The sequence below is a fragment of the Dothidotthia symphoricarpi genome (assembly GCF_010015815.1).
Source record: "Dothidotthia symphoricarpi CBS 119687 unplaced genomic scaffold P153scaffold_7, whole genome shotgun sequence".
NCBI classification, from domain to species: domain Eukaryota; kingdom Fungi; phylum Ascomycota; class Dothideomycetes; order Pleosporales; family Dothidotthiaceae; genus Dothidotthia; species Dothidotthia symphoricarpi.
This window is the reverse complement of record NW_022985014.1, coordinates 463,295-488,310: the sequence shown is the minus strand read 5'-3', so window position 1 is coordinate 488,310 and position 25,016 is coordinate 463,295. Positions and strand designations below refer to the sequence as shown.

At 50.7% G+C, this 25,016-nt stretch overlaps 7 protein-coding genes across 7 annotated transcripts; 2 read left to right on the top strand and 5 right to left on the bottom strand.

Moving 5' to 3' along the window:
• Nucleotides 1-187: 187 nt before the first annotated feature.
• On the bottom strand, nt 188-1,743 carry P153DRAFT_374699 (uncharacterized protein; the record flags this gene model as incomplete). The annotated part of the gene is made up of 5 exons (XM_033669534.1): nt 188-872; nt 926-1,323; nt 1,373-1,455; nt 1,507-1,569; nt 1,620-1,743. 5 exons carry the CDS (start codon nt 1,741-1,743, stop codon nt 188-190), a joined length of 1,353 nt encoding a protein of 450 aa, XP_033525240.1.
• Nucleotides 1,744-3,170: 1,427 nt separating this feature from the next.
• P153DRAFT_287857 (uncharacterized protein) lies at nt 3,171-3,680 on the bottom strand (the record flags this gene model as incomplete). Its single annotated transcript, XM_033663567.1, has 1 exon — nt 3,171-3,680. The coding sequence occupies one exon, from the start codon at nt 3,678-3,680 to the stop codon at nt 3,171-3,173; it is 510 nt and encodes a 169-aa protein (XP_033525239.1).
• A 993-nt stretch (nt 3,681-4,673) lies between these two features.
• Nucleotides 4,674-4,937, top strand: P153DRAFT_374697 (uncharacterized protein; the record flags this gene model as incomplete). The annotated part of the gene is made up of 1 exon (XM_033669533.1): nt 4,674-4,937. The coding sequence occupies one exon, from the start codon at nt 4,674-4,676 to the stop codon at nt 4,935-4,937; it is 264 nt and encodes an 87-aa protein (XP_033525238.1).
• Nucleotides 4,938-7,042: 2,105 nt separating this feature from the next.
• On the top strand, nt 7,043-8,027 carry P153DRAFT_384073 (uncharacterized protein; the record flags this gene model as incomplete). Its single annotated transcript, XM_033670303.1, has 2 exons — nt 7,043-7,284; nt 7,340-8,027. The coding sequence occupies 2 exons, from the start codon at nt 7,043-7,045 to the stop codon at nt 8,025-8,027; spliced, it is 930 nt and encodes a 309-aa protein (XP_033525237.1).
• Nucleotides 8,028-9,015: 988 nt separating this feature from the next.
• P153DRAFT_312876 (uncharacterized protein) lies at nt 9,016-21,862 on the bottom strand. The gene is made up of 4 exons (XM_033664859.1): nt 21,391-21,862; nt 13,870-21,343; nt 9,544-13,821; nt 9,016-9,489 (listed from the first exon to the last, which is right to left on the bottom strand). The coding sequence occupies exons 1-4, from the start codon at nt 21,433-21,435 to the stop codon at nt 9,395-9,397; spliced, it is 11,892 nt and encodes a 3,963-aa protein (XP_033525236.1). The 5' UTR covers nt 21,436-21,862; the 3' UTR covers nt 9,016-9,394.
• A 139-nt stretch (nt 21,863-22,001) lies between these two features.
• On the bottom strand, nt 22,002-22,921 carry P153DRAFT_365492 (uncharacterized protein). Its single transcript, XM_033667834.1, has one exon. It carries the CDS (start codon nt 22,557-22,559, stop codon nt 22,215-22,217), a length of 345 nt encoding a protein of 114 aa, XP_033525235.1. The 5' UTR covers nt 22,560-22,921; the 3' UTR covers nt 22,002-22,214.
• A 330-nt stretch (nt 22,922-23,251) lies between these two features.
• Nucleotides 23,252-24,979, bottom strand: P153DRAFT_365491 (tetraspanin). Its single transcript, XM_033667833.1, has 3 exons — nt 24,367-24,979; nt 24,000-24,235; nt 23,252-23,870 (listed from the first exon to the last, which is right to left on the bottom strand). Exons 1-3 carry the CDS (start codon nt 24,530-24,532, stop codon nt 23,604-23,606), a joined length of 669 nt encoding a protein of 222 aa, XP_033525234.1. The 5' UTR covers nt 24,533-24,979; the 3' UTR covers nt 23,252-23,603.
• Between the last annotated feature and the right edge of the window lie 37 nt (nt 24,980-25,016).

Here is a 25,016-nt window from a genome sequence, read left to right as displayed (position 1 = left end):
GGCTCTTGGTGAGATTGTGCTGTGTTGGCTGAGGAGAGACTTGTCAGAAGGTTGGGTTGAGTCGGACGTTTTCTGTTGCAGTATGTAGCGTGTGTAAAGTTCTCGCAAGATGGGTATAGAGAAGGGAACGATCAAGTGTTCTGAATGAGTAGTATCGGTGGTGTGCATTAGCTATGGTATTGAGTATTCAAGGGTTCAAACACATCTCATCATCGTCGTCGTCAATTTCTCTCCCGCGTAACCGGACAGGACACGGGATCTTCGGGCTCACAGGCGGACTGTCCAGGTTCTTCCAACTCACCACTCGACTTCCCGTCAAAGTAGACGCAGAGCCTATACTCGTCGCGTTACGTATTGTCTCGCATCCGTCGCCCTTTTCGCACGAAGAAGCCATTTCGTACTGGTCCGCATTATCTTTCTGTGCCTTGATAGGATTATACGCCCAATTGATCCGTGTCTCTGCGGTTATAGTACCTGCCAGTACTTTAGGCTTGTTGGGACTATGCTCAGCTCCTGTACCACCTGAGCGCGTCGCGAGGCTCGAGGAAAAGTCATGTCGCACCCATGGAAAGATTTTCTTGACCATGCTTCGCCGTTTTCCTGGCTGGCTGACGCTAGACACGTGGGAAGCTCCCTTCCAGTGCCGATCGCTTCGAATGACGCGTTGCATTGGACTACTCTTCGGTCGGAAGTTGAGAGTCCAACGCGTGACGAGGCCTCGCAGAATGGGTATGTTGGCCACGATGATGGCGACGTTGCTCTCAATGTGGTTGATGCAGTAATCGATCGGATAGGTCCAATCTGGCTTGTAGACTGAGTATAGTCGGTCGCGGTAGGTAAGGTAGATTTTCGCGGCGCCAATCCCGGTAACGCTGGAATATGTGTCAGTGAGTGTTTAGCAACCGGACGCAGGAGATCTCCTTACGCTAGACTACAGGTAAAGACCGATAGTACGAGTAGCTGTGATCGCCAGCGGGCACTCATCATCCTCCTGACAATTATGAAGGGGATTGGGAAGATGAGAAGATCAGTAACGAGGTTGGCGCAGGTCACCCATATGAGCATGTGGCCCGTCATATGCCGGTCCATACAACCCAAGTTTCCGAACGTTCTGGGCTTCCACGTATTCCCAGTTTGCGGTGGGCAAATGAAAATGTAGAGAAACCATGGGATCAATGAGCTGCCGACGGTGAAGATCAACATGGCGTAGAGAATCTTCTTCAACCACGGGATGACTGAGCCAGCTCTCATGAGGAGGCATATGATGGATGCCTTCACTAGTGGTAGAATGGGGATGATGAGAAGATTCTCTGCTATAGCGACCTAAGAAGTATCAGTATCTTACTCGTAGAATCCAAATGCGGGAACATACGATGTGGTATTCGTCATAGTCAGGTTCAATCTCTCGAGGGGGTATATCCCAAATATGTATACCGACATGCCACATCTTAACATCTACGAGCCACTCAGTATCGAATGTTCTTGGATATCTAATTGAAGACTGACGTTTATGTGAAGGTCCTATGAGAGCAATGGATAATATCAATGCCGCAATGACCAACCAGTCGTCTGCGAACACTTATTAGCTTCAAGCACAAACGCATTCCAGAAGCACTCACCCCAACTCAGTCTTAGATTCAGCTTTCGACGTGTGTATACTCGTAAGATGACGAACAAGGCTGCCAACAAAGGCGTACCGTAAATAACCCCTAGACAAGTCTGCTGAAGAGGATAGGTAGACATTTCAGTAATTTACTGCCCTGACCTCTAGAATAAATGCAAACGCCGCATCGCGCGGTATGGTGGGTAGACATCTTTATAAGAATAGTGATAGGGTATCTGCAGTTTAACCCTGGTGCTCCGCACGGACAGCCGGCAGTGCATGCAGCCCCGCAAGTCATCCATCAATTCTTGGGTCGCACAAAGCACAACAGCCCTTTGCCCTCCCTTTCGTTTCGCGGTGTATTCGTGTAGACCCACTTGATTGCAACAATCTAAAATCGAAAGTGTGCTTGGCGGACGTCTCGTTTACCAAGGATTAGTCGGAATCACATGAGTTCCTTTGTCCTGCTCATGTGGGACAGACAATCTGGAACAAAAGAAGCTTACTTCCGATCAGGCATACACTAACCATTCCATATTAGCCGAGACATAACTGTGCATGAGCAATATAGTGGAGGAGATGATGCTGCGCAGATATCCAAGGTGTTCAGACATAATTACTGGTCCCTCATAGTAACCGGTCCCTAAATCGACCTTTTGACAGCCTATTAGAGTTTTCGTCCAATGAGAGATAAGTGGTGTTGAAACAGCGAGCGAGAGTTGTATTAGAAAAACATATATCCGGATTTTCGGGTTTGGCCGTATAAGGTTGGTAAAAATTGGTGGGGGAAGTTACAAAAGTTCTGTAGCAATGGAAGAAACGTTGGAAGATATGCTCACAACTTCTGAAACAACGCTTGTTCCCGAGGAACGCGTCGTGCGAACGGATGTAGATTGGGATGGGACATACTTCTGCATGCAGCTACATCAGAGAATCATAGAGCCTTTTGTCATGCGACAGTAAAAGCCGGCCTTGGAGTTCTCTTGAGGCTACTTGACTTACAACTGTGGTTGAAAACGAATCAGATTTGACTGAAATGACCGATAAATCGTGTTCTTGGAGTTTTGTCCTCGGCGAACGCCTGGTCCTACGACCTTGACAATTCTTCCCACATATCATACCACTGTAAGGAAGAGCTTGTATCGAGGAAATATGTTTGTAAGTGCGCCGGAAAATGATGACCGATCTTGGTATTAGATAGATGGTGAGGTTTGGAGGGCAAACACTAGCATATCGATAAAGCTACGTCTAACCACAATACGGGATAGCGCCTCTCTGCCAGTGTCGTTATCCATCTCTACATTCCTGCTTCACTGTCCTCTCGGCAGGAGAAATATGGTGTTGTCAAGAACGTCGTGTGGCCATGGTACAAACACCTTCTTAGGGCAATCTACCCACATACATGTTCACTATCTTCGACATGGACTCTAGCTTATTGCCTACTACTATAAATGATTTGAACTTGATCCCAATGTTTTATTACAATTGGCTACCGTCTTTACGATATCAAAGGCGATATCATTGGTTCTCTATGTTTGCATGTCAAATATGTCAACTACCCTCAACCTCACGCCGGCTTTCTTCCCCTTGCGAACGAAGCAATCATATAAGGTACACCAATTGACATCCCAATTCCAGTACCTCCCAAAACCGCGTTCCCAACACCCGCAGGCACCTTGCCTCTCCTCGCCCCCAGCGAAGCCGCTACAACACCCGCTCCCGCTCCACCTATGGTTACCCAATCCGTGTCCACCTCACCCTTATTCTCTAGGATTCTCCAAGACCTATCTTTCCACTCGATATCTTCCCTGCCCATCATCTGTCCCCAGGTCATGGCAGCTCCAACCATGGTACCTAGTACGAGGCTACGACCGGAGATTTTGAGTGTGCGTGACAGTAGCATCTTGGGGTCGATAGATGTTTGGCGGTAGCGAGATGCCAGGACCGAGATTGGGACACCCGCCAGCGAGACGAATGTGAACGACATTGCCGATGCACGCATGACGTGGAGATAGAGGATTGAATGCGCGTATGGCTGATCTTCCGCGTATGGAGTGTGCGGGAAGAGAGAAGTCATGTTGATGGTTTGGATTTTAGGCGAAGATTGATGGAAATTAATTGAGGTTCTCTGAGTCTGGTTCTAGACAACTATGCGCTATCTCGGAGAAGAGGGTCCTTGATGTAGATGCTGTCTGAAGGAATGGAAGAACGATACTCAGGATGATACTTAATTATGGAAGCGTATGCAAGAATACTGAGAAGCGACGTGGATGCAGTATGAGATGGGTTATTATATCTTTAGCATGACAGAATTATCTTTTCGTTTTTGTCTTAGCAACCGGAGCCCGGGGCAGAGCGACGCCATTCCTGAAGGCATTCGGCCGCAAGAGACAGCATGTTGCTCAGCTTCAGGCGTCCACTGCGCGACCAATAATATCGAGGATGTTACGTCTACCAGTTGCATCGGGACCCGATATGTCCGCCCCCGACTCCTACGTCCGTAATTGAGATCCTATCGGAGGCTAACATCGTCATCTGACCTACTTGGCAAGTTGTTGGGCAAAAAGATAGATGTCCTTGCGGAAAAGGTAAGCGATGGGGTTGAACGAAAGACGCAAAGTTCGACCTCCACAGAATGAAGCGCACCTATTCTCAAATTGTGTTCGCATGAATCTTTCCGGCCTCCAAAATGTTTGTTAGAGCATGGTCAAGAAAGCTACCTCGTTTCTCGACATATTCCGACAAACGTTATATTGGAAAGTGCAATGCTCTGTTCTTCAGTGTAGATATACAGTTATTCAAAATGTTCAACGGTCATCGTGACCAGTCTGACCAATTTTCAGGGATTGAAACTTGAAGTTGGTGATTTTGAGCCGTGTTCACATCCATGACGTCACGGCTCTTCGTCGCCATAAAACACCAGATTCACCAACGCACGCTGGACTCAAACCATTCTCACAACACACTGATCTAAAGCACGAACCGACCAACAGACTCTACTTTTCCAACCGTTGTATCTACCGAGATCTATAGAACCGTTCAAACAACACAAAATATCTCTTCCGCCACGATGCCAATCGGCCAGCAGGAATCTGGTGTGACCTCTGGTGTCAAGTTCGTCACATCGACGATTGGAAATACAGTTGGAGGCGTAACAAACACCCTTGGTGGTGTAGTTGGAGCACTTGGGCGTGGTGTTGGCGAGACACTAGAAGGTGCTACGGGCAGTGCTGGACGGCCTGTTGCGCGTGGAATTGCGGACACTAGTACGAGTATCGAGGAAGGAGCCAATAAGATCGCGGGGGGTGTGAAGAGGGCTGGAGGGGGGAAATGAATGGCTAGAAAAACCGGAAGAAGACGACTCGAAAGGAGAATGACAAGGTGAGGAGAGAAGACATCGAGAAATTATTGAAGGAATATAAGGAACGCATATTCCGGATCCGTCGTGCTTTACCTTGGGTTGCTCGAAACTCTGCGTTCAGTTTGCTGTTGGACTGCATGTCTCTGGGAAATATCCATGCATCAAGCTATGCACAGAGTTAATATCCTCGACTCGTTTTAGGAAGTAGTTGTACAACTTCATCTAAGATCAACTGGAGCTTGTGATATGTGACAAGGAGGTCCCTGCTTTCGGGTAAATATTGAAGCTGGAAGTAGTGCGCGTTACTATCAGTACGAACACAAAACGAAACTACATCAATCAATACGGAAGGGACAACGCATCTACTACAAGAATCTTGAAAACCAAACACGAATTGTAAGAAAAAAAACGCATCTTGTTGTGAAGATGTTGCGAAATTTTGTGTTACTGACAGGAAACAAGCAGGTACGAAGGTCTAGGCAGACACAAGCGACTCTTTAGTATGTGTTTAGGGCCCCAAGGCTTATGAACACTGCAGGTCCCTGCATCAACCGCGTAATCGATAGTCGGGTGTGCCATATCGCTCAAGACTCGAAGTCACTTACCGGAGAAGATCGCGATTGACTCGTCCTCCAGCCCACAATCATCTGACTCTTCGGCAGGATGACTTGCCGTGGCAGTGAGAACTCCATTATCGAGCCGTCTGATCAGCATTGGATCAGCAGAGCTATAGAAATGCACGTCTTGGCCACATCTGCACATCCTCTACCTATGAGAGGAAAACGCGGCAAACATTGTTGACTATTCAAAACGAGTGCTCTGGAGAGGCTGGCGTAGTGCCATACAATATAGACTGCGTCAATACCTAGGCTTCGCCGACCGACACAATTCATACGCTTAGTCGATGTTTTTGATACGAATATGCAAAGCGGCGTCGTAAGCTGGTAAATGTGTTCTAGAGACGAAGTGCCTCCGGTGTATGCCATCGTGTTGAAATGTCCTCGGTGTTCCAATACGAGCGACTCAGCCCAAGCGGTATCGATAGCAACGTGACGCTATTTTCTTACGCGGCTGGCTGGATCGATCGACGTCCCCGGAAGTCAGTCTTGACATCACTCGAACGACATGCGACCACCCCACCTCAACACCAATCCCATCCCGGTGCCATCCTTGCCATCCAATACGCTACGTTCTCACCATCTGAAGACCTGCAGTTCTAGTAGAGGGTTTCGACGAATCACTTTAGCTCGTCTTTTTTAAGAAGGCAGGAAACGACGAAGCGCGCCATCGACGGAACCAGACACATGCATATGCGCATGCATGTAGAAATGTATGAACGCCTCAATGAAAACACTAAGGCAAACCAGGTACCGGCAGGCGCAGGGCTTGCAGCTTTTTTCGGTTTACAGCTGTCGTTGAGTCTCCGTTCCATGGCTCAGCTCGACGCCCAAATATTGAAATGTTCGGGTTCGACGTGAGGGAGACCAACAAACACAAGGCTGTTCTTGTCACAGTCAAGACGTAAAATACGTCGCTTAGGTGAAGAGATCGCTCAAAGCCAAGTACGAACAAGAGGCGGGAGAGGTTCGCATACGAACAAAGCATGGGGCGGGTTGACTTGTACGCGGGGTCCGGATGAATTTATCGGCCAATGACATCGAGGTGGCTTCACTGAGCGTTTATCGGTATGCAGCTTTTGCTCCACACCAAACTATCCACCAGCCTTTTCTATTGAGCTCGAGCGTCGAACTAACGGGTTGTTGATTTGAATTGACGCGTGGAGCCGAGTAAAAGAATGACTGAAATGTCCATGAGCCAATCAACGGTTCCTTAGTCGATGAGGTGGGTGAACGAGCTAACTTTTTGCGTACGGTACTTAAATGCCTTTCTGTGCTTCATTTTTTATCCCCACAATCTCGTCGTCCTGGTTACTTGGTCCTGTCAAAGTTCTATTAAATCTGCTTGTACAGACTGATACCTCGTTCATCAGTCTATCCCTCCATCGCTTTGTCCTGTTGTTTACAACTCCCACATCCGTTGTATTGTTATTACATCAATCACACCAAGCATATCCGATAATGAAGTCCTACGTCGCTCTCAGCCTTGCGGCCGCCGCATTGGCTTCTCCTATGCCCCAGGCAAGCGCATCGGACAGCTGCCCTTCAACTGTCAGCGGTACCTTCCAGATCAACACTGTCCTCCCCCCTACAAAGCGTGATCTTGAGGCACGTCAGCTTTCCGGCGCACTCACAATGACCCTCAATGGCGGCATCCTGAAGGATCAGGCTGGTCGCCAGGGATACATCGCTGCCAACCACCAGTATGCTCTATATACTATGTCATTCCCTTCTTGGAGATCGACTAACAATATACAGATTCCAGTTTGATGCGCCTGTACAGACTGGTGCCATTATGACCTCAGGATTCTCACTTTGCAGCAACGACTCTCTCGCTATCGGTGGATCAACCATCTTCTACCAATGCTCGTCTGGTGACTTCTACAACCTGTACACCCAATCAACTGGCGCGCAATGCAGTCCCATCCGCATCCAAGCTGTTGAGAAGAGTGCAGGCGGTGCCGTTTCCCAGATCAGCGATGGTCAACCACAGGCCTCTACGGCTGCATCTATCGTCTCCCAGATCAGTGATGGTCAGCCCCAGGCACCTTCCGCTACGTCCACGCCTGCCGTTGTCACTCAAATTAGCGATGGTCAACCTCAAGCGCCTTCTGCGACTTCCAAGCCTCCTGTCGTCACTCAGATCAGTGACGGTCAGCCCCAGGCGCCAGCTGCTTCTTCCAAGCCTGCTGTCGTTACCCAAATTAGTGACGGTCAACCCCAGGCACCAGCCGCCACTTCCAAGCCCGCTGTTGTCACTCAGATCAGCGACGGTCAGCCTCAGGCACCTGCTGCCACTTCCAGAGCGTCCCTGACCGTGTCCCGCAACGCTACCTCGGCCACTGCCACCAGCAGCCTCTTGCAGTACACTGGTGCCGCCGTGTCAGGTAGTGCTCCTATCGGAGCTCTCGCTGCTGGTCTTTTCGGTCTTTTCGCCATGTTGTAAGCGTCATATCAAGCGTTCAGCATGAGTGCAATTGCTTGCACGGGATTAATGTCGGTACGGTTGGAGGATTGTTTACGTCTCAGCGCCAACTTACGACACTCTTTGATGAAGGTATGATTTTGTATATATCTCTTATTTTGGGTTGCATCATATGGATCGTTTTTGGGGCATCGGGACCGGCTCGCTTATCGGCTTGCGTAATGCTGAATGTAGCTAGCGGATAGCCCTGCATCGTGAAAGGTGTTGAGCGGGATTTAATAAAAAATATTACCATCATTGATATCAACATCGTTTGATCGCGTTCTTTCAACGTATCATGTGTTTCATGGCAGATATGGAGTCGTAATGACTTGGTTTAGCTCATCACCCAGTGCGATCAACGCTATCTCATCAGCTCAACTTCCAAGATCTGCGGGAAGTATTCTCGTAATCCCACGCCCTCCACACACAGATCTCCGCAGGTAGGACGAGATCTTGAAGCTCCGGGAACGAATCGCAATCGTTCCTCAACCTTAGCGTAAATAACAGTCCTACCAGCCAGTGGATATCTTCTCAAATCGCCACTTCGCACGGACGAACTTCAGCGAATTAGCAGATCTGTTGTAACTTTTGGAGCCAATCGCAGTTGTTCCTTAGCCCCTGGTATATTCTGGGAAAAACATTCCCGGGGTAGAAATGTGAAGGTGGCAACGTGCAGTAGACTACTACCATGCAGCCAGTCTAGTGATGGCGTTTCATCCGATTCCCACCATCGGGAATTGGAGTATCCGGCAACATCACGCGGCCTGAATACTCCGGCTCGAAAACTCTATATTCAAGCAGGGCTGAAAGGCTATACTCTGTTCCTTCTACATTACGTATTTGCATAGCTCGACCTCGATGATCAGGACTTTTTAGTTCGCTGAACTGAGCTCTTTACGATGTGACAGCTAAATTCAATTGAACACCATCACCGTCACAAACTATTCATGAGAGAGTGCACAGACTAGACAAAGAACAATTGTTCACTATCTACTACTAACTAATGTTCCAAAAGAAACTCACTATCACACATCCTCCAAGCAGTCTCACTTCCAGAGGTAAGGCCTGCACTCCTTTCCTCCTTCCACAAGACCACCATACTGGATGATGCAGCCATCATCCGTCCACCACAGCAATCAATCTACCTAAGAAAAGGATATCCACAATCGCTCAACGCCACTATCATCGCCGTTTTATAGCCATACAGAGAAAAGCGAGCCTCCATTCATGCTTATGCGCATCATCATCCCTGTATCTCCAAGCGCCTGCAATGCCAAAATAGGTCATGATTACGTAAGAAAAGTATCGGTTGAGCAGTCTGGAGAAGTGTGGTCCGGATCAGGTGATTACGCGAAGCCGAAGTACTCGCCACCCGCTGTCATAGCAGTGTAGAGCGCTTTGCGAAGGTCTTCGTAGGACTCATACTCTGGCAGATCAAGCTCTATAAAAGGGGTTAGTAAGTTTTCAAGATGGGTTTGAGGAGTGGTTGACTTACGGTTGAAACAGGTATGGCTAGATGGCAAACGGTCCTTGCTGCCATAGTCGCGGTGGATGTTGAACTTTGAGAAGCCGTTCATACCCTCGAGTTCCTTGAAGCCGTTGAGTGGGACCTTGCTAGTACCAGTAACAAATTGAAGCAGTTTGGCTTGCTCTTCCTTCTCGAATGTTCGTACAGCGCGCCAGAACCACTGAATCTGCGGTGAAGCAGCAGTGTAGTTGTGGTATTCGGTGTTGTTCTTCCAGTCGTCCACATTGATGTCGGGCAGCCCAGAGATCAATAGTTCAAGTTCCTGCTCACTGAAGATCGAGACAAGCTCTGCAGGAACGATGTCGTGGAAACCCTTCAAGAAGTGCTCGAGTTGCTCTTCCACAGCACGAGTAAGGCGGAACTCAGTCATCAGACGGATGAACTCGTGCTTGTTGTCCTCGGTGACGGGAATGTTGCGACCGTTTTCCATCAGGTCCACGATTTGCATCTCGCCGAAGGCTTCGACCTCGGCTGAGAAGGTCTCAGTGATCACATCCGTGATATCGTTGTTGAGCATCCATTGCTGCGACTTGTAGTACTCGAGATCCAATGTCTCCATATCCTTCAGGTTGACCAATTTGCCGAGCATCTGTTTGTACACCGCTCGACTGAAGTGGCAATCGAGCACACGGCCTTCGTATAGAGCTTTACCGATGATACGTCCAATGAATTTGAAGAAAGTCAGATGCTCAGGGTTGATGGAACTTAGCCGGTTCGGATGGAAGGTTGTACGATCAGAAGCAACCGGGACGAACAGAGCGTAGTCGGGATTGAACATCTGGCGGGAAATTACCTGGAACCATTCCCGAGTTACGCCACCAGCGTCGACTCCTTCTTCGCCATGGAATCGGATGCTGAGTTTGCCATACTTCATCTCGTCTGCAGACTTGTAGTACAAGGATTTGAAGGAATCCAAGAACACTTCGCTCCGTCGAACCGATAGTTGAAGAGGCGGATGCGGCTGACGGTCACCGTTTCGAGAATGAAGCTTTCGAGTGAAGTAGTTGCGCTTGTTGTCGAACTCCAGTACTTTCGAGTTCTTCACCAACAGAGAGAATGTGCCGCTCATGAGCTTGGGGTTTTGTCTAACGAGGTCGTTCAAGATCTTGCGATGATCTTCGGTGAAGTTGAAGAATAGGTTCTCCATCTTGTTCTCGGGTGGTGGACTGGAGAGCGCAAACTCCTTCAATTTGCTAAGCGGTGCCTCCTTGAGAGTCGTGTTCTTACAGACAACCATCAGCGACTCTATGAGAGGAAGTAGAGTCGTAGCAATGTTGAGCATATTGCCACGTTGCCGGATGATTGTGAGACACTCGCTGAGCTTATTCCAGAGTGGTGCGAAAGCGGAGTCTTCGTACAATGTGAGGAGTATGTCTTCCTTTTGGCTTTGCTCAAGTGCAACCGCACTACTCTCCGGCTTGCCTTTCGTATCGCGCGAGGGATCGAAGAGGTAATCGAGAGCAGTAAGGGCTCTCAACAGCTTCGTTTGATCAGAGCTGGCAGGTGAAAACTTCGCCAGCGCAATACCCTGAACGTCGGTAGGCGACTCTGCGTCAGAAACCTGAGCGGTTAAGCTAGCAAGATCCTCATTTGTTGAACTGGCGAGTTCTTGTGCTATGCCCAAAAGCTCTTGACCGAAAATCTCCTTCGCACCCGGAATAGGCGACAAGTTGCTGATGACTGACAACGTCTCTTGGAAGACCTTGCTATTGCATTCACGAGCAGCCAAGATTTTAGCAACCAAGCGCAGGTTGTTTTCGGGAATGTCTGGAGGTGTGATAGATCGATGCTTTTTGGACTTGTCTTCTTCGGCCTTGGACTCTTCAGGTTTGGTCGAAGTACCCTCACCCTCAGTCGAAACCGGTCCTGCTTGGGCAGACGCTTCAATAGCGGTCGTCATCTCTGTATCTTGATCCCGGGGCTGGCTGGTAGTGAGTGGCTCGGTCTGTTCGGTAGCGGTTGTCTGATTCTCAGAACTCTGATCTTCTGAGATAACAGCGGTATCCTCCGTCTTCTTGGCCTCTTCTGCTGGCTTCTCCTTCTTCAACGCTTGCAAAGGAACCGTTATAACTCGCAGCAGCTGAGTTAGCTGCTCCATGATAGACGAGCTCTCAACGATGAGTTTTCGGTCCAGTAGAGTCAAAAGGGCATTTACAGGAAACCTTGTCGCCTTGGTCTCCTTCGCCTTGCCCTTCCGATTGTTGCGACTCTTGAAGCCAACACCTGTCTCATGCTCGGTGAGAAAGAACGACCACACGGCCGGATTCTTCTCAGTCAGCTGGGTGAGAGTGTTCAGGCATTGTTGTACGACCATAAGAGGTGACACATCCGAGTTGATAGACAGTGCTCCGTTCTTGCGTGATGGTTTTGGTGTCTTGTCTGCGGGTTGCTGAGGTTGTTTCGCACGAATCGACAACTGAGCAAAGCTTCGCTCAACCGCGTTGACATCGGCGCTGCCGTCTTGGAGAATGGACAGTAAGATGCTGATGACCTCGGCTCGATTTTGGCGATTCTCACAGACATATCGGAGAATAGAGCTGAGACTAGCCTTTGCGCTGCCCTGTTGAGGAATGAACATGAGCCTAAGTAAGGTCGCTACGCCCGCCTTGTCAAGCATCTGCACGCAAGGCCGAGCCTTCTTCTTCTGCGTCGATTCATCTTGCAAGCCGCGACGACCTCCTTGTGGAAATCCAAATGCGTCTGCTTGATTTAGTCGACGATCCCCTCCATAGGCTCTAGCCTCGGCAGATATCTGAGGTGGCAGCTGTTGCAGCATTTCTTCGTCCGTGTCCATGAGCACCGCCTGACGCAAACCGGGTTCCAAGGTTGACAGGAAGCCGGTTGAATCTTCGCCATCTGCTTGGGGAGGACCACTGGCCTGGCCACGACGTCGATTCTCCTCGCGCTCTCGGCGTCGGCGTTCTTGTGCTTCTTGCTGAAGCAGCTCTTCACGAATCTCGGGGGGGAGAGCAGCCAGAAATTGCTCGTCGATGTCGGTAGGATTGTCGCCCGACTCTCCAGCGCGCCGTTGCTGCTGCGATGGTTGTGATTGTTGAGTCTGTTGCTGCGCCCTTTGCTGATCTCGCTGCTCCTGTCGTCGTTCCGCAACTTGCTGCATCAAGACCTCTTCGCGCAGTTCCTCGGGCAAAGCGTCCAGATACTCGAGATCAATGCCCAAGTCTGTGATATCGTATTCACGACCTCTAATAGTGGTGGTGATGCGTGGTGTTGGTTGTGTAGGCGGCGCCTCTGCAACCTGCTCAGCAGATGCTTGCCCTGCTTCGACACCCTCCATTGCTTGCCCTTCTGAGTCGATAACGGGCGCTTCAGTAGACTCCTGTCCATCTTCCTGCTCGAGCAATCGAAGAGCTTCTTCACCAGCGTCAGCCTCGCGTTCTGCTCGATCAAGCTCCTCATCCTCGTCTTCACGTTCTGCAAGTTCTTCCCGTTCCCTTAGCTCTTCTTCATCCTTGAGCTTTTGAGCAGCCTCAGCTTCCCTTAGCTCTTTTTGCTTCTTGGCTGCTTCTATCGCAGGCGGGACGATGACCTTCAGGATCGAGTTGACAACGCGCTGACTCTTCTCGATCGCGCCTGGGCCATAAAGAAGTCTGGCTTCTTCTTGCCAGCGTTGGCTTGTATACGCCTTCAGGAATGCTACAGCAGAGTGTGGATCTTCTCGAGCAGAGCGGGACATATGGGATTCCCGAGCGCGCGCCATCTCGCGGCGGAAACCAGAATCGAATGGCGGTGGGAGACCTAGAGGAAGGTTGTTGAAAGACAGGTGTAAAGCACCACCGTGATGCTGGAGTGTAGGACCACCGGCACCACCACCACCTTGGCTCATGGCGTTCAAGAGGTTGCTGATGAATGAGACAGGACTGTCCGCATTGAAAACTCGAGGACCTCGGTCCCCAATCGCGTGGACCCAATCACTCATACCCTCGTTGCGAAGAGAACCATCGACGCCGCGTCCTGAGGAACGCCCGCCTCGCTGTAGGAGAGGGTTGATACCATCATCTGTGACTCTGGGACCAACACCTGGACGATGCGATCGATAAGCTGGAACAAGAATACGATCGCCTGGACCGGCAGGGAACATCCACGGACTAAGGCGATGTGCGTGACGGGCAGTGGGCGGTGCTGGCTCATCCCAGCTGCCCCATCCCAGTTCACGTAGTTCCTGTTCGTCGTCTTCGAGGCCGGGATCATAGTGGATGTCCTCCTCATCATAATCTTCTTCCTCATCTGTGCGCGTCAGTATACTCAGTGTTATGCTTGTTCTTATAAACGTACCTTCTTCTTCAGGCATGCCATCGTCGAGGAAGTCTGCCAAATCACCTCCCTGACGCATTTGTTCCAAAAGTTGAGGTGGATCGAACACGAGGCCCATTGGCATATTGGCCTCTCCATTCACACCAGTGTCGTAATCATCCTGATCATCGCTCCAATCGTCCTCCTGGTCATCAGCAAGGCTCGCGTTTTCATCATCACCAGTTATCTCCTCAAGCCCTTCTACTAGCTCGTCCATGGCATCATCATCGTCCATGTCCTCCTCGCCATCTTCATCCATATCGTCCTCGTCTTCGCCCTCATCATCCTCGTCTTCCTCATCTTCGGAGTCATCATCAGATCCCAGACCTTCAATGCCACCATCGAGCTCGATTTCGACGTCGACGTCGCCAGGAAGACCTTCGATAGGACCCATCTCGTCCAAGTCTAGTTCCATCATTTCTTCATCGTCTGAAACAACATCATCATCGCCGATGTCCCCAACCTCGTCGTATTCCATGTCGTCGGCGTACGGATCGTCATACATCATCTCTTCATCGTCATCCTCGTCGTCAGAGCCTTCCGACTCAGAATCATGGTGCTCAAACATGCCCAAAGTTGAGTTGCGGAATAGGTCCGGTGTCTCCTCGCGTGTGCTGTCTACCAGATCATCGTCGGAAGCTGTAGAGATCTCGTATTCGTCGGCAGAATCTAAAGTTGGCAAGGAAGTGTCGTAGTGCACACTTAGATCCATGGCAACGAAGGTCAACCACTTCAGTGGTTTCAAGATGTACTTGACCACGCGCTTCGCGTTAGGAAAGTTGAGATCGATGTCTGAGATTGCTGTCGTCAAGATTGTGATGAAATTCTTCTCATACATGATCTTGGCCATCTGCTTGAGGTTTGGAGTAAGGTCCGCGTTCTGAGTGAGCATTTCCCCGTTGGGACGCTGCGATATCATTCTCGAGAAGATGTCAGAGATGTTCAACAGTCGCGAGTATTTCATGTCCAGAGGCTCATCTGATGCATTGGCGTCCTTGAACGCTTTGAGTGCATGCTCCAATACAAACTTGCGAACAAAGAGCAGATCCGATTCGGTGTCAGCATATGGGGACAGCTGGCTTGCATCGGTTTTCGGCAGAGTGAATTCTCCGGTCTTGATACACAAAGCAACAATAACATCAATTGCACTGTTGGATGTCGCAAGCTTTTTCTTGAATGCGATGTCGCCTTCATGATTCAAGGTGCCAATCGGGACCAGATTGTTGAGCAGATAGTTCAATACACCAGAACGAGGCTTTGAGGGCGTCGTAGTGTATGGATCGGCTTTCCTTGAGAAATTGATGAACTCGATCTTCGTGCGGTTGTAGCTTTGCAAAAGTTCGGCGAGACACTTGAGGATGAAGCAGCGGTAGATGTAGATTGGGTGTGCGTCGGCCTTGAATTCGGCCTTCTCAGGCTTGGTCGGCTCGGAAGGCACATCAACAGGTGTCGGTACGGAACCAGAAGCCGGCGTAGCATTCTCCTGAGTCTCCAGTGCCTTCTCCGTAGACTTGGAAGGTTCCGGCTTGTCTTCGATCTCCTTGTAGGCAAGTAGTTCACACAGAAGGTAGTGAATAACGCCGTCCGGGTTTTCAACAATGGGAAGCTTCAAGTCTGATGTCTTGGCTCGCTCGAGAACAGGTTGCTTTGGGGCTTCACTCGATTCCTTCGGTCGGTCCTCTTCGGCAGTTGTGTCTGATGGCCCAGCGGAAGTACTTGGCTCCAAGGACGGTGACTCTTCCTTTTTGAGAACTAGAGTTTGGGGTCGCTGATTGGGATCGAAGCGCACAAGCTGTAGCTTCTCATTTGTGACTTCAACAAAGATCTCCGGCGCACGAATAGCCAGGGCGTACATCTGGCGGGTGTAACCGGTTGTGTCTGTTTGTCTACGATCGCGCGATTCGAACATCTGCTGAATCTCGGTACGCATGATTTGTCGAATCATTGCCTCATCTTCGATCATGTGGCGCAGAACAATCATCAAAGCGCTCCGCAAACCTTCGTTCGTGATACCAGCAAGTTGCTTGACCATCAAGAACAAGCGCTGTATGTTTCGTTTCTCTGCGAGACGCACAGCGATTTTACGTGTGCGGGTGAGCATAGCAAGGATTCGTGTTACCGACAGGGCCAGCGACTCATCCTTGGAGATACGTGGCAGAATCTCTATGAGAGCGTCGAACAACGAGTTCTTCTCCTCTAGATCCACAATAGGCTCCGGTAACTCATCAACTGATGCCTCTTCTTGCGAATCTCCTGTAGGCGGCGTCCACTGAACCTGAGGTGGAAGTTGATCTTCAGCAAGCAATCGCTCGATGACGAGGAGAACCTGTCCAATCCAGGGTGACGAATCCTCCGGTGGTTGGTCTGGGAAAATCTTAATGAAGCCAAGAAGCGCTACAAAATTGTCTTTCAACTCTTCCACGATGACATCGTAGAAATCCTTTTCTTGGAGGACAAGCGCCAAAAGGTGTGCAGATGCCGAAATCTTCTTACTCTGCGAACGGAAATCGTCTTCGCTTTGGAAAGAGATAAGCGACTGTACCAAAGTTACGCCAATTTCTGAGCGCATAGCCTCTGATTCGGGAGCTTTGGAAACTGCTGCGGAAATAAGCTCTGCTAACTCGAAGGTAACATCCTCGTGGGAGTTGAGAATATCCAGGGAGCGATCAACGAGATTGTGGCGAAGAGTGGCACGTTCCTGATCAAGATTGTCAAGTGCAACGGGCTGTACGTGGTTACCAGTACCCATCCTTTTCTGATATGCCAAAACATCATGTGCCGCAGGGATCGACTGAGTGGATCGATTCTCTGGCACGGGTGTTTCTGAAGAAGGATCCTCAGTCTCTTGTGGTACAAGGGCATCCTCCATCTCGACGGAACGCGTGGCTGGTGACTCAGGCGTCTCATCATCATGTTCACCTTCATCGGAAGAATCACTGTCATCGTCGTTGTCTGTGGGTTCAGGGACGATGACTTCAGCTCGACTTGGTGAAGCCGAGGGCGGGCCGCGGGCGGCAATCTCATACTGCGGTATTGGGTTTCTCGACGATTGTTCACGGGCTTGGTTCTGACAGTATTCACGGGCCATGTTGAAGTTGTCACAGCATCGATAAAGCGCTTCTTCTGCAAGATCCTCGGCATGCCCTGCCTCCTTCAAGCGCTGCATATAGTCATCATTGCGAGGATTCCAAGGCTTGATGATAGGTTTGCTGCGGTTCGGAACCTTGTCGATTGTCTTGTGTGCTCCATGCTCACCTTCGCAATCCAAGACTGACTTGAGAATGTTGATTGAAGTCTTGACGATGGAAGTGGTGGCCTTCTCGATAAGTTCGGAGTTCCAGATTTTCTCAACGGGCTTTATGACGGCGTAGCGTATCTCGACGAGAAACTGTGCTGTTGAGAAATGATCGGCACGATCTCGGTCTCGGTCAGGTCGAGTTTGCATCGACGAGGTTTGCTGAGACTCGCCGATAACTTTGAAGCTAACAATTTGCGCAAAAAATGCAAGGATAATCTTGAGGCCCCCCAATGAGAGATTGAGAAGTCGCTTGGACCCTTCGTTGGTGTCATCAGCCTGTTTCTGAACAACCTCAAGTGCCGATTCGTAGAATCTGTTAAGAATTTCGGCAAGTACGTCAAATCCACCCAGATTTCTGAATGATACCAGTAACAGAGTCAGTGCCTGCGGGCGATCCATGTTCGGATCAATCATAAGCTGCATCACAGAGGTGAGGGTGACGATCCAATACGCGTAGCGGTCTTCGGCTAGCTCGGAATCTCCGGGTCCTTCGAATTGCAGTTGATCGATGACAGCTTGCGCAAGTTGGTCTGAAACAATTGTAGCGCATTGTCTGTGATATGGCTCAAGATTACGGCGGAATAGAAGCAGCTTTCCTAACGATTGGAAAAACGGTGCGATCTCGATGGGTATCTTGCTAAGTAAATTCCGGAGAGTCTGGGTATTCTTGAATTGCGCACTGTTCTGGCTGAGAGCCGCAACTTCGCCGGGCACGCCCTGTGTTGTCGCAGCGTCGTCGTCAGTGGACCGAGCGGGCTCAGAGGCATTTCCTAGTCGAAGGACGTGGTCAGCTTCGACATTTCCGGTACCTGAACTCTTGACTCGAGTCTCCTTCTCCCACGCAGTGGGCATGTTCCTCTGTAGAAGAAGTTCTTCCCATACGCAGCTGCGGTGAAGTTTGCCAAGACTGTCGACAAGTCGAGCGTACATGTCCGCGAGGTTAACTTGACTGGAGACGTTGTGTGCCGAACGTGTACTATACATCTGGCCCGCGAAAGTCACCGTCATAGCAGCAACAAGTGTATGTGCAGACGCTAAGGACTTGACGTATTCCGTTCCTCGTTGTAGCGTCTCACTGTCCGGCGAGGAAACAGTGCTTGTAAATGGCGCGAAAAAAGCCTGAGGCCCAGTGTGTTGGAGTAGAGGCTCAAGCCGTTCCAGCGCCTGCTGTGTTCGCTTGATCAACGAAGGTACCGCGATATGCGGCTTCTGTTCCACGAGAACCTGAACGACTCGACCAAACTCATCGATCACGCTGCGAGACTCGGTAGACTTGGGGTCGAGACATGCGAGACTAGAGATATCCATAATGGATTCCACGCCATCTGCTTCAATAAAAGCGGCGCACATAGCATGGTTCGCAAAGAATCCTGACAAGAAACGACACAACACACGTATGTATTGAGCCGCTGTCGGTCCCTTAGTAGTGTCTTCAGTCCCAGTGATTTCATCGAAAGAAACTGCCTCGTCAGACACATTGGCTGTTGTCCGAGCGCCCGAATCCCCCATTTCGACATCCGTAAATGTTGAGGCGGACTTCTGACCAGAAGGTTTCTGTGTTTGCAGACCAAGAAGCGCTTGACGACCACCCGCGACATACAGTTTGCCCTCGGCGTCTGTTGTCCAAAGCTTAGTACCTACGCCTTCGTTCGCTGCCTTATCGGCGCACAGCTGAACAACGCGCGCAATCAACTCGCTAAGACACGAAAGAACCCGTGCTTTCAATGGCGGGTGATGACGAACCAGTTCATCGAAAGAATTGCCGATCAGACCAGGCATCTCCATGTCAGCATCGAGCGCTTTCACGTGGACCGGACTTTCGAATATCTCAAAGAAGCGTTCAAGGGCAGTTGACGACTGGAATAATTTCATACCGGCCTCTGCTAAGCAAATGGCTCCAAAAGCAGGGGGTAAGGTCGCAATGGCCTCGGCTACTGGAAGGATGCCCGCAGCAAGGGCCTTGCCAGGTTCACGTGGTGGAAATGTTTTTCGAGCTCGAATGGATGAAGATTCTGGGCTATCATCGTTTTCAGCGGCGGTGGACTCTGAGACTGGCGCTCCGGCCACCGTCTCCAAGAAAGCATCACTAAGACTCGCTTCGGCAATGACCTGATAGCTGGTAGGCTCGTTGTGAATGAAACTTGTGAGGATAGTGACAGCCATACTCCAGACGGTTGACCCATAAATGCTCGCATTAGACAAGACAACACGCAAGCCACCGAGCAGCTGTGGTGAGTCGATCAGGTTTCGCATCAAGCGATCGAAATTGCCGCCAGTATGAGACATCATATGGTTTAGGAATTTGAACAACCATCGGAGAGTCTGTTGGTGATAAAACGGGATCTTGTAATCGGTGAGCTGGGTTTTGTACGCATCGGGCATGCCTTTGCCTTCCTCTGCAAGCTTCTTTGATATATCCACTTCGTATTGCATAAGGTCAGAGATAATCTCGAGGCCCTTGGCACTGACAAGCGCCGAAAAGGCATCTCGGAGATTGTAGACAAACGTGTCGAGAAAGTTAAGAATTTTGGGGTGGTTGCGCTCCGCTTTGTCCGTGCGTAGCTTTAGGACCTCGACAAGGATTTCAAGAAGCCCTGCAGAAACCATGCCCTCCCCAGTGCGAATCTGCGAGGTTGGCAGGGTATTCAGCAGAGAGAACAATGCGTCACGCCACTCATCCTCCGCCACGTTGATCTCGAAATCGTTTTCAACGGCGAGACCAGCTACAAGCTTGCGTACAACGTAGAATAGTACACCATGGTTGACGTTAACGCTGAGAGCAGCGCAGACATCGGGAGATTTCATCTTATGCTTGGCAATAGCCTCCAGTGCGTTGAGGGCGAGCGTTTGGAGCTCGATAGAGACGCCGGTCTGCCCATGACCAGGTGGGTGTACCAATTCAGAAAGCTGGTAAGCTAGTTGTAGACGGCGTGGTTCATCCGCGTCCTGCTGACCCAACTTTGCATGAAACTCTTTGTCGCCGTGTACGTAGCCCATGTTGGCGATAGCAAGCATACGAACAGCAACTGCATCGTCCCGCCCTTTGCTTCCGCTATTAAGCATCTTTGCCGTACGAAGTTTGTGGAGGAACTCGTAATGCGCGCTTTCAGGCAGATTGGTCAACCCCTGCTTTAGGAGCTCGTTCATGTCAACCTTTGACACTTTGTCGGCAGACAGCTCGAATGTCTTCGGACCAGATGGCCGACTACTTATGTCTCCGGGGGTGAAGGCTGGGGTACTTGGAGAATCTGCGACGGTAGTGGTGGAGGGCTGTCGGGGCGTTCGGTTCGGGCCCATGCTTGAGGTTCTGCGTACTGGGGTTGGTGTGGTGGGTGCATCGGTAGATACTGCCTTGGTGCTACCATCTTCGGATGTGGGTGTTGGTTCATAGTATGAGACTAACACACCACCAAATTCCTGTCTAAGAGACGATTCTGACAGATCGAACAGAGCCCCCAAGTCGGCGGGATTGAATCTATCGGCGTCACTCCGTCGATCGCCAAACGCCTTCTCTTTACCCTTGGCGGCTGGTGTGCCAAATAGAGGAGCTGCTGCTGAGGGTCCTTTGGAGAAGGGAGCAGAGAGCTTCTGCAGCTTGTCAAGATTGATGTTGTAGTGGCTGGACAGGAGAGAGGGGTGCAGGGTAGCCGGGGCCAGACGTGCGCGCGCAGCTTGGTAGCGTTGAGCGAGGCGATGTCCCAAGCGAAGCGTCGCCTTGAGCAATGAGGTGGAGGTGGTATTGAGCAGCTTGTCCAAGCGCTCACTGCTAGAGTATAGGCTACGGTTGCCACAGTTCTCCAGAAGCATGCGCGTAAAGCTCAAGACCTGCTCGATCAGGTCCCGGTCGCCATCCTGCGATATGTGTAGCGTGTCAAGGACGTCATCTGTGGTAGTCTGCTCCGCGCCCACACGTCCTTCGTCGGCATCGCCCTTCAATAGCAGTCGGCGTTGGAAGGGCTGCGTTTGTGGCGCGTCTACCAGCCCGTATTCCTGGGTGAACAGCTCCAGTATGCGGTCGAAGCGGTTCAGCACGGGAATCCAGTGGTATGCATCGCCGCGAGGGAAGGGCCACTGCTTGGGGAACGAGGCGAGATGGGCGGGCAGTTGGTAAAGCGGAATCGATTCGGTGGCCTTGACAAACTCCGCTATCATCGAAGACTGAACTTATTAGCGGGGTCACACATGGGGCGGGGGATATTGCTTACCAGAGTGGACTCATGTCTCGATGTAGCCTGCTTCTTGATCTTCATGATTGCGCTGGGCGCTCAGAAGGCGAGCCTGTCTCACATGCAACGTTTTTGGAGTCGCCCGTCTCGCTACTCTGACTGCTGTAGAGACCGTGTTGGTGACTGGTTGGACCCGCAACGATAAAGCTCTTTCGTGTAAGCTACAGTCGCCCTGGCCAGATGCAGGAGCTTCGAGGTGGTGCCGCGCGTCTTGGCGAGGATGCAGCACACTCGTGGAGGACCGAGAGGCGCTGGTCTGGGAAAATGCAGATGGTGGCGTAAGCGCTGTGTGCGGAGGCTGTGGAGGGAAGGCTTTGAGACCAGGCAGGAATGCTGGAGCTTTTGTCGGGGAACCACGGTGCAGGCGTGGATCTCGCAAAAGTGGCAGTGGATTTTTGGCGGGGAGGCGGGTGCCAGAGATGGCCTTCGGAAGCCTGGTCGTGTGTGTTGGTGGAGAGGTGAAGTTGTCGATGCCCGCAGAGCTCCCAGCAGTTTGCGATGATGGAAGATGGCGCACGGGCCACACCAGAACGGCTATCACGAAAGCGACACGCTTCTTCACTCTTCCACAAGCGGCTTTTGCGCTGTTACGTGTTCAAGAGGTAGCTACGTGTCCAAGGCGCTTTTACCTGTGCAAGACGGCGTCACACTGCCAGTACTGTCCGGGAACTGCAAGAGTGAATGCACTCCTTGGAGGAAGGTACAAGTTAACCATTGCTCAAACAAATAGCCATGTCAATCATTATCGAGCCAAGAATACAGTACTCCAAGCAAATCAGATGCTCTTGAGCATTTCGCCGCGCTCAGCCCCTCTCCCCCTCCACCGCCCTCATCGTCTCCTCCAACACCAACAAATCCCTCTCAATCATCTCCGCCCAATTCTGGACATCCCCAATCTCATTTAATTTTTTTGTAGTGCTATCCCCCAGCTTCTGCCACTGTGCACTCTGCTTCGCCAACGCCGCTGTTTGCTTCACCAGCTCCTGCTCTTGTTTGGAAATGGCGGCAGCGTTGGCGTGCAAGTCGGCGGTACGTGTGCGCATCTCATTGTCAACCGAAAAGCCGATTGAAGCGAGCGAGGCGGTTACAGCAGCATGTGCTTCTGCTGTCTGCCGGGCAGCGTCAGAGGGAGACGGCGGGGGAGGCATGTCTGACTGTTTTGCGTTGGAGTAGTTGATGGCAGTAATTTGACCCGTAGATTGAGTAAAGCAGCCAGATTGGTGGTGGGTAACTTCGAGTGTACGAGTCGCTCTAGTTATACCTACACAGTAGCAGGTGCGATAGGTAGGATCAACTCCCGTCGGATGTGCACGAGGGTGTGATGGAGGGGGGCGTGAGTGGTCAAAAAAGCAGCACGATGGAACATCACAATCATATAGCAGGGCAAACGGATGTGATCGCGGGGTAAATTTGCTTTAAGAGACCAACTGCACAAATTAAGATTTCCCAAGCAATAATTCTTTTTGAAGTACGTTCTTCACACAGTCTCTCAATCTTCAGATCCCATCTTGGCGGTCTCGTCTTCATTTTGTTTCCTTCGCAGGCGATAAATCGCGCACTTGGCCAGTTTATGCCTCAGTGTCCCTACATGGGCTCCGTCGTCTTGCCAGAAAAACAATAAGCAGACCGCTTGGTGTTGTTACGCAAGAATAACAAGACGCATGACTTCTGCATTCGTCCACGCCACATCCCTGCATCGCACATCTCGAGCGCCCTATCACCGTACGGGTCTCGTGTGCAGTGCAGAAGCGAGGTAACTGCTCTAGTAAGCATATGGCTCTGAGTTGACAGTCCATCTTGCGCACAGCTTGTCGACGAATATACTGTGTAGAAGAATGTAGGCGGTGACGAAAGTCTAAATTCGCATTTGTTACCATGAATGAAGATGGCTTGCCATTACCATCTCATGGTGTTACAAAACATTTAGTTAAGGTTTCTACCTCGACTGGTGAAGATAGTCTTTTCCAGGGCTCCATCTTCTGTGCGGAATTGGTATGCTAGTATCTCACAAATCGCTAAGCGCAGAAAAGACGAACTATGAAAGGAAGATAGATGCACGAACACTCCAGGTTGTCAGCACCGCTGAACTCCCATTGCCATTTTCTCAATCAAATTCAAGGTGTGAGAGAAATCGAACTGGTCAGAATCAACGCAGTTGATCTAGTTTCAAAATCTCGCTTGGCTACCTTCTTTCATCGGTCTCCGTTCTTCTCATCAATGTGTCTGTAGCGTTCCTGCTCCATTCTGTGCTTGAGGACCATAGCAACACAGAGCACGAGGATGACATCCACACCGACGACACCAAACGCCGCGGTGAAGACTTGGTCAAGATATCTGTTCGAAGCCGAAGAGAACTTGCCAACACACCCACCCTTCAATTCCGCGACGAGTGTATTGAGACAAGTGCTGTCCTGGATAAAAGGGGGTGTGGTCGAGTTGACGTATCCGCAGCAGTCATACTAAGAATGGTCAGCTTCTTTGCTACAAGTCAAATACCGCATAGTCAGAGATCGGGTTGAGCTTTTCGCAGGAACAAATCACCGTCCCGCATTGCCGTAGTGACTACGAGACCGAAATGAGTCACTCACTTTCTGTTGTAACAAACTCTGAATCTGCGGCGTCTCCCTCCCCCAGAGAACGCTGAGATTACGTCGGATCTGTAGCGTTTCTACCCAGATGGCGATACCCAGACTAAGCGTATAGGTTGCGCAAATGACTACCAGCCAGCCCTGGGCGCGGAGCCAACCTCGATTAGTGGGAAGGAACAGTGCTGGGAGAGAGAACAAGAAAGTAGCGAACACGAAGATCGCATTGACCACGCCAGCTGCAGAACTGTCAGTCCTTGTGTATTAGAGGTTATATTGTCCAGTGACGCGTATCACAGCTCAACGCCACGGTGGTGCCGTAGTATCGACTGCCTAGATTTTTTCATCCATTCTTGTGGAGAAGTCGTACCTGTTAAAGGGCACTGGCCGAGCAGCAAATTCTGAGTGACGTTGCCGACTGTTGGGGTGTCCAGCACCAGTCGCTCGGATATTAGGGAGAAGGCTAGGATCAATCCTCCACATCCTGCGAAAAGCAAATCTACTGCCACAAAAACCAGCATAAGCTTGGTCGGCATGTTGAGAGTTGGTACGTTGTGATGTGTCTAGCGGATGGAATAAAAGCGAGAGAGAGAAGATGAAGTTGAGCGTCCACCGTGCTCTGCAAAGGACTACTCGATCAACGCAAACTATCAGGCACTGAAGAATGAGCGGAAGAAATGATGGTAACAAGAAAAACACATGACGGCGCGCAGACGGGCGCTTCGAGTATTAAGAAGTTGCGTGATCGTGTCGCAGTCGAGGCGTGAGTGGTTTCAGCAGTGTTGGAGCATGTTTATTAGCGAATCATCAAGGCGATGTTCGACACTGCGACTGTCGGCGAGACAAACTCTCTTGCACAGCAAGGAAGGATTTCTGGACATGGAGAAGGAGTTTGCTACGACCTGGCCACGATGTCACCGGCGGGCTGTTGTGGTGTTGCCCACAGTCTGCACCATGCAGTGCGGTGAGAGGTGAGAGGGTGTTGGTGGCGTCTGAGGAAGGCTGGAAGGCTGGAACCCG

Coding starts and splice junctions, on each gene's coding strand:
- P153DRAFT_312876 (XM_033664859.1), bottom strand. CDS start 21,435: ATGAAGATCAAGAAGCAGGCTACATCGAGACATGAGTCCACTCTG. Junction 21,344..21,390: donor CGAGACATGAGTCCACTCTG/GTAAGCAATATC, acceptor TAATAAGTTCAG/TCTTCGATGATAGCGGAGTT. Junction 13,822..13,869: donor TGGCATGCCTGAAGAAGAAG/GTACGTTTATAA, acceptor TGACGCGCACAG/ATGAGGAAGAAGATTATGAT.
- P153DRAFT_365492 (XM_033667834.1), bottom strand. CDS start 22,559: ATGCCTCCCCCGCCGTCTCCCTCTGACGCTGCCCGGCAGACAGCAGAA.
- P153DRAFT_365491 (XM_033667833.1), bottom strand. CDS start 24,532: ATGCCGACCAAGCTTATGCTGGTTTTTGTGGCAGTAGATTTGCTTTTC. Junction 24,236..24,366: donor CGGCCAGTGCCCTTTAACAG/GTACGACTTCTC, acceptor ACAGTTCTGCAG/CTGGCGTGGTCAATGCGATC. Junction 23,871..23,999: donor AGAGTTTGTTACAACAGAAA/GTGAGTGACTCA, acceptor GACCATTCTTAG/TATGACTGCTGCGGATACGT.